Source organism: Eriocheir sinensis, unplaced genomic scaffold (assembly GCF_024679095.1).
Source record: "Eriocheir sinensis breed Jianghai 21 unplaced genomic scaffold, ASM2467909v1 Scaffold635, whole genome shotgun sequence".
NCBI lineage: Eukaryota > Metazoa > Arthropoda > Malacostraca > Decapoda > Varunidae > Eriocheir > Eriocheir sinensis.
The window spans coordinates 188,629-196,706 of record NW_026111982.1 but is presented as its reverse complement, the minus strand read 5'-3'; the positions used below and the strand labels follow the sequence as shown (position 1 = coordinate 196,706).

Genomic DNA, 8,078 nt, shown 5'->3' with positions numbered 1-8,078 from the left:
GGCCAAGACTCCCTTGGCCCCTTCCCCCCCGCCGCCGTCGCCCGGGTCGTCTCTGGCCCCCTGCTGGACCTCCTCCAGCACTTCACGCGCTCCAGGAATCCGTCTCCGGTCCCCGCCTTCGACCCCTTCCTCCCTTGGTGGGGTGGCTGCTCCTCCTCGGCGTCGTCTTCGTCGCCGGTGGGTGGCCTTCTTCTGTCTCTTCAGGTCCCGTCTCGCAGGCCTCCTCCCCACGATCCCGCCATCCCCGTCTTGGCCCTCCATGGTCGTCCGCCGGGCGGACTGCTTCGTGCCACGAGGACGTGGCGTGGTTTTAACGGGGGGGGTATGTGGTGCCCCGAGGGCTGCGACACCACTCGTGTCATCATCATCTTCACCGGCAATATTTTCCGATGACAACAGCGGTATCGACCGCTAAAACACAACACGGACTCCAACACATGATTGTCCCCACTGTTCATTTACCAACCTATACACAATTGTAATTGCCCATTAACGCACCCGCTTATCTCTAAGCCAAAACACAATCACCGCGGCCAATACACGATCAACGCGGAACAAAATGTTATGAAAACAAAGCTGCGTCACCGCGTGAATTAAGCATGTCGGTTAGGTAGATTATTGTATGAGCTCGGTGTGAGTTTGATGTATGACTCACACGCCTGACGTATTACCCTCGCGATATCTGCCTATATAAGAAGCATTTTCTCCAGGCTTGACCTCAGATTAACCAGCACTCTGTTCGTGGCTGGACACTCAGTTGTCCTTCCCTAGACAACATGGGTAGAACATTCATCGTTGCTACTGTGAGTATGGAGTGAAGAATTACCATAGAGGAAAGCGTATCTAACATATCTATTGTGTTCTATTATCTTAGTTTTACTTAGGATTATATTTCTATGATACTTTATTGTGTGAGTTTTTACTCAATATTATACCAGTGTTAACGTCAGTAACCAATAGTGAAAGAAAACCTGAAGACTCATTGAGTCTAGTAAGCCAGTCGCTGGTTTAAACAATATTTTTACCCTCTGTAATATTAAGTAGTATTAAGGTAGAATAAAATACATATAAGAAAGGCGACACCGTTTCATCACCCCATTTACGAACTCCTTTAAATACTCCTAAAAGTACCAGAATTTTAAGTCAAGTGTCACTAGTACAAACAGTGTGTCGTCTCCCCTGTGTGACCCGTATTACGGGTTACAACATATATATATATTTTTTATGCATTGATAAAGTATACTGTTGTTGTTTGACATACGAGTAGACTGACTTACGAGCTAAGTTACAGAACGAATTAAACTCGTATCTCAAGGTACTACTGTATATATATATATATATATATATATATATATATATATATATATATATATATATATATATATATATATATATATATATATATATATATATATATATATATATATATATAAAATGGTGTCATCATTTGCCCTTTTCCGTATAAACCATTTTATCAGGAAAGCAGAAGAAAGTTTGTTTACCTCTGTATGTGTAGTACCGAGTATACATGAGCCAAGAGAAAAGTTTTGTATATGCAGAAAAGATAGGATATTAGAAAAATCATGTTTGATAAAGACCAAATTAGATATATCAAGGTTCAATACTGTATACAACTTATCATGTGAAGCAGCAAATACAGATTTGTGTCAATTCCTACAGTAATGACAACCAAAAACATTTGACTGCATATCCTAAATCAAGAGCAACATTTTTCATGACAATCGTTTTAAAATGAATATACTGCGGAAAGCTGACTATTCAGCGCTTACGAGGCTTTTGAATATTTACCAACAATATTATTATATACACAATAAAATACTAAAACTAAAATTCAGTACTTAGAATAACTTACATCGACGGCTACACTTCAAGAACCTTTTTTTAATATGAACGATACTTTTCTTAACAGATCTTGAGTATCACATATCTACCTGATTTGGCAGGACACAGAAGTACAAAAATATTCCTTATCTCTGTAGGGAAACACTCCACCTGAGCCAAAGTACACAAAAATAAAATCACCATTCTTAAGGTAAGAGAGAAGCATTAAAGGAATGTAAGGTTTATCATATGCCAGGAATGCCTATTTGACAGGCTTGTTAAATGCTTATTTCCTTGTGTTCACATGAAAAAGATAATCTAGCCTTTGGAATCTGAATGAGGTAAAAGGAGAAATTACCCGAGCAAAGTTTTAAAACTAAAGCACCATAAAATATTATATTTATCCATGCACACACACACACACACACTATATATATATATATATATATATATATATATATATATATATATATATATATATATATATATATATATATATATATATATATATATATATATATATATATATATATATATATATATATATATATATATATATATATATATGTGTGTGTGTGTGTGTGTGTGTGTGTGTATGTTTCATTACAAAGGGCCATTCCAGAAAAAAAACCTTACTTGTAGACATTTCATTACACTGTGCATCATCAGGCATGGAGAGTACTTTGATACAGTCGAGTAGCGCTCAGTTTCTATCACCTTCCAGTTCCTTCCCCTCCACTGGCTGACAGCACCTGTAATAATTAAGATATAAACATGAAACAAAATTGGGATTGCTGTCTTGATTCTTGAACACGTAATATTACATGAATATCAGCTAGGTACATACTACAGGGCAAGATGTTTATTTATATTGAAGAAAACTGACTAAAGAAAAGACCCACTAAGCTTCCAGATAAGAATGACCAGCCCCCTTCCACTGTCACAAACATACAACCAATTTCAAACTGTCACTACGTATTCATAACATCGCTAATAAAATTTATAAGAAAATAAGTAATTTTTTGGTGAGGTAACACTATAACACCTCTAATAAAAGCTATAAATCAACAAATAAATTTTGGGTGTGGTAGCAATAGGAGGAGATTCTGGGCAAAATCAAATGGTAAATCAATGAATGAAATACATAAATGTACATGAACTTCCTGGAGGCTACTTTCAGTTAACCAAATCCTATGAAGTGCTTCACAATTTCTTGGGAAAAAAATAATGAGCATTATTAAAGACTGAGTACGTGTCTCAACGGAGGTAATGGGGAGACAACAGGCTAAAAGGTGTAAAGACGGCAAAGTTGGCGAATTCCGATATTTGGGGTTCATGGTACAGTAGACTCACGTTTATCCGACCTCCGATTATCCGACCCTTGAGGGGGTTGGATAGCAAGTCGGATAACCAATTTTTTAATTGTTATTTGTCTTAAGACTTCACAAACAACACAAATAATTACACAATACACAGCTGTCTAGGAATCATGAGGGTACATTTGTACCACCCCGGCCCTTTGCTTGCCTTAGGTCCATGCAGTGTACTAAGAGGGAAAAAAGGTAGGTTTCTTTCTTTCTTTATTTTTTTAATCCATATTTTATACTTTCAGGGGGTGCATAGGGCAGCCTAGGTGCTGTAGAGCCTGTATAAATAATTTCAGAATTTTTTGCTTTTTTTTTATTTCTAACCCGCTCAACCGAACTTTTCACTTATCTGACCACTCTCCGGTCCCGTTGGGGTCGGTTAAACGAGAGTCAACTGTACAGGGTAATGGAGAGTGTGGTAGGTAGGTAAAGAAGAGAGTTTAATCAAGATGGAATAGATGGAGAAAGACAGCAGGAGTGATATGTGACAGCAAGGTTTCCGCAAGAAAAAAAGGGAAGATTAATAAAACAGTAGTGAGACCCGCCAAGCTGTACGGTATGGAAACAGTACCACTAACTTTTTCAAAAAATAACAAAGAGGCAGAGTTGGAAGGAGCGGAATTGAAGACGCTGCAATTTCCTCTTGGAGTGACGAATGATTACGACATAGGAATAACACACGTACGCCAGGTTGTGGAACAAAGCAAGAGAGGCGAGGCTGAGGTGGTTTGGACATGTCAGGAGGAGAGACAAGGAGTATGTGGGGAGGAGGATGCTGGACAAGGATCTACCCAGCAGGAGGAAGAGAGGGAGACCAAAGAGAAGATTTATGGATGCTGTGAAGGGAGGCATGCAAGTGGTGGGCGTGACACAGGAAGACGCAGAAGACCAAGCGCGTTGGAGAACAGCGATTCGCTGTAGCGACCCCTAATGGGAGCAGTCAAAAGATTATTAAAGATTAAAAATGTTTTCAGAAGTAATGAATATTACCTTGTGGATTTAGCACCTCCACTCTACATCAGCAATAGCATTAATCAGGGACAGAACTCTGGGATGGACTTGGGTGCGTCTCTTGCAGTGCTTCTTTACTTCAATCTTGCTGCCCCGCTCTGGATTGATGCCAACAAAGCATCTGCAATGATAGACAGAAATATACGTGTTGTAAATACTGGAATTTTTTCTTCAGCCTTAACAACACTATGTACTAAATTTAATATGTAAGCTATAACTGCATACCACAGAAGTAGATGTTGCTCATTAACAATCTACTCAGTTTCAAAAGAATACCGTAAAGATATTTTAGAAGAAAATTATGATTTCTTGACAAGTAACAATGGAATTTTTTTCTTTGTTCTAGCCTGTGTGCACCGGTAGGCATTATGTGTCCTTTGATGTCGTTCAGGGCAGCCCGGTAGTGGTGGAGGCAAGGATTTTATAGTGACACTTTTAGAAACCCATGCCCCCCCTCCCCGAACTCAACTTTGTTGCATGTGCAACTAGATTTCGGTTATCAGGGTGACATGTAGGTGATTTTACGACACTCGGCGTATGACACAAAGTTTCATAGGCACTGGTGGGGTTCGAACCCATGCATAGACATCAGTCCGACCCCACGCTCACCACCTTATCCATTCGGCCGCCTCCCTCTAGACATTTTTACCCTTAAGTTCCATTTAAGAAAATAATTACCTTTGAATGAACTCCAGTGTCGATGCAGAATCAACAGGGTACATTATATTGAAGTTGTAGTAGGAGGCCAGCAGCATAGCCAGCCCAGTAGTAAATGTTGCGATATGGTCAGTGACAACAACACCATCAATTGACAACATATATCTGGTTGCCGTCAACCTTGATGCCCCTGAAATGTAATAAAGAAAATTAACATGCCTCTCTTGTAATTTTATGATACACCTCTAACATCCTAACCGCTCCGTCCACCCTTCTATGCTTAAGACGGAACTGCTTTTAGATGTTTAACCTCCTCCACCTCCAGCCTTTGTCCCAAAAGATCATGTAATAATAATAATAATAATAATAATAATAATAATAATAATAATAATAATAATAATAATAATAATAATAAAATAATCAAAATAATGATAATAGTTTCACCTCTCTTCTGCATAGTCTGTAGGGTGTTGCAATATAATTAACTTTGCCTGCTTTCTCTCCTTACAGCACTCATCACTCACCCTAAGCATCATTCTACTGAATGTATCCTTTTTTCCCCCCCGAACAAAGCAAGAGTATCCATCTATATGCAAAATTACCTCCATAAACTGAATTATTCAATATTTTTGCCATAAAATTGTGTACTCCTACCACAATTTACACTGTTAAGGGTTGCAGCACTAAACCTCCTTTGGTTGCATATCATTATCCATAAAAATAAAAGCTAGGTTCCATGATAATATTGGTAAATATCAGCCAAGCTTAACTTACCAAAGCCTATTAAACATGGTGTCTTGGGAAGGTCCTTTTCCAATTCAGGTCTAGCTGCAGTTGGCTGAAAAATGAATAAGCAGAAATAAATATAAATGAAAGCCTTCACACTTAGGGAACATATAACAAATTACTCCTACAAGAACAACACAAACACATAGAGCACAATAGGCACAAAGAGTTCAGAGATACATGCAAACGGACAAAATGACAAGACATACATACAGGTGCATGGAGACAGACAGGTACTCGGTGCGACGCACAGGTACAGATGGACGAACAAACACAGAGAAGGTTCACTTCAAGGGGTTAAAATCTTCCAGTTCCCAGAACTCAGCTGTCAAAGTACTGTACTACTACGCATTGTTAGAGGCACACAATGTATGATCATATTGGAATTTTTTAGATCATCAGTTTAGTATGGTATTTACTTTTGTATACAACTTGAACTATTAATATAGAAAACTAACCTTTACACATACATACAGAGAGTCTTCTTTTTCATTTAGGTAAGACATAGCAGCACAGATCATAGCTGCTACCTCTGCATTGCCATTATCAACAGAGCATTTAGCCTCCACAAGTTCCTGTTGAATTCTCCTTATATTCATGTTTGGTTCTTCTTCTATCCATTTTAGAATTCGTGCTCCCTTACTAGCAATGGCAGACTCTACTTTTTCACTTATGTTAATGCCAGTGAGTTCCATAAAATGAACGAACATTCCTGCTGCCTCAAATAAATAAGGCCATTCTATTTTTAAATGAAGAACATCCATTTTCCTTTGTATGATGTCTTGCCTTTGAGAAAAGTAGGTATCCTTCATCAGATATTCCACTTCATCATGAAGTTTTTCTTTGTATTTCTGTTTTAATAAGCTTTGCTTATCTTCTTGTGTTGTTTCTGATTCCCCCTCTGGGTAATCACTCGGCATATAATTAATGCATCCATACTTATCATGCAAGTATATTTTGGTGACTGGACCAGCTCTCACAGCATCTTCCTCCTCCATTACAAGGGAGTTTCTACCTTTCCTTTTGAATGAGTTACTGTCAGATTTTCTATTTATGTTGTCAAACCGTGACTGCAATTGTTTCAGAAGGGAATCATATCCAGTACCAACACGAGTGCCTTCAATCTCATCTAGGAAAGACTGAGGATATGTCTTCACAATCTTTTGTGCAATTGTTGCTAGTGACCTTTTACCTGGCTTCTGAGAGATCTTACTTATTTCATCAACTAGAATTCTCACCATCTCTCTTCTTGCTGATGGTTTAGGTCTTAACCTCTTTTGTAAACATGTCATTAGATTTTTCTTTGAAAATTTTGACCATGGTATTTCAAATTCATCTGCCCAAACAGGATTTACACCAGGCCGTAAATTTGCTGCTATTTCTCTTTCTTCCTCTGAGGTTGAAGGTGGTGAAACCGATTCAGATATTATAGATGTGTCTGATAAAGCAGTCTCTTGTGATGTCTGAGATGGTGTGGACCCTGAAATTTAATTAAAAAGAAAACCTATATAACATGATGCCTCTTAAGTTTCCTGGGCAGTACAGTCAAACCTCAAAACTCAAAGTGTCAAAAAAGTAAATACAGTGTATAAATGAAAGTATTTATAACTGCATTGACCTTAGTGAGAAGTGCTGATGGCAAAAATTTAATAGCAAATTTTTCTGCCAGTGAAAACAAACGAGTTAAGAGCAGTCCTATATGTTATGGCCATCATCGGCTGCGTTTGAGTTCTAAGAGTTAAAGAAACAGTGTTCAGATTCCAAGTTATTCGGGTTTTGGGGCGTTTTTGTTTCTTGCATGTATCTGTTTATTTCATAAGGTATATTATCTCTGACAAATTCATGAAATGTTAAGAGTAGATAACACCCACATCTGCTGCAAAAATTAAAGAAAATTTAGCTTAAAATAATTCTGTACCTTGTTGCCAGTTATGAATAAGTTTCCGCACTTGAATGTCCTTCAGCATCGGAAGATCAGATGACTTAACATACTTTAGGTCATCTTCTGTTTCAACACCTAAACCTATAAGGTGTTCACACGCTTCCTCCAGTACTTGTGGAAGAAGATTGGGAAGAATACTCTGAACTGCATTCTTGATTTCCTCCATACTTCACAGCTCTGATGACAAAAAAAAAAAGATAAAAAACGAAAAATGCAAAAAAATAAGTAGTAATTTAGCATTTAGTGCTAGAATGAAGAAGAGTACATAAGAAAATGGATATGATAATACAGTGGACCGTCGATATAACGCGAGATAGGTTTCAGGAAAGTTCGCTTAATGCTAATATCACGTTGTACTGAAATAAGGGTGCATGTCTTACTTAGCACAACGGGGGTGTTTAGGAAAAATGAGCGACAAATTCAACTCTCGTAATTTAGTGAGGATTCGTTTTCAATAGATTTTGGACTCCTAA

The 8,078-nt window shown here is 38.0% G+C and overlaps 1 protein-coding gene across 1 annotated transcript; it reads right to left on the bottom strand.

Moving 5' to 3' along the window:
* Positions 1-2,461: 2,461 nt before the first annotated feature.
* Positions 2,462-7,804, bottom strand: LOC126993570 (uncharacterized). Its single transcript, XM_050852710.1, has 6 exons — positions 7,582-7,804; positions 6,122-7,143; positions 5,652-5,715; positions 4,899-5,067; positions 4,200-4,341; positions 2,462-2,594 (listed from the first exon to the last, which is right to left on the bottom strand). The coding sequence occupies exons 1-5, from the start codon at positions 7,769-7,771 to the stop codon at positions 4,209-4,211; spliced, it is 1,578 nt and encodes a 525-aa protein (XP_050708667.1). The 5' UTR covers positions 7,772-7,804; the 3' UTR covers positions 2,462-2,594; positions 4,200-4,208.
* Between the last annotated feature and the right edge of the window lie 274 nt (positions 7,805-8,078).

Coding starts and splice junctions, on each gene's coding strand:
- LOC126993570 (XM_050852710.1), bottom strand. CDS start 7,771: ATGGAGGAAATCAAGAATGCAGTTCAGAGTATTCTTCCCAATCTTCTT. Junction 7,144..7,581: donor TATTCATAACTGGCAACAAG/GTACAGAATTAT, acceptor ATTAAATTTCAG/GGTCCACACCATCTCAGACA. Junction 5,716..6,121: donor CTCTGTATGTATGTGTAAAG/GTTAGTTTTCTA, acceptor TTCATTTTTCAG/CCAACTGCAGCTAGACCTGA.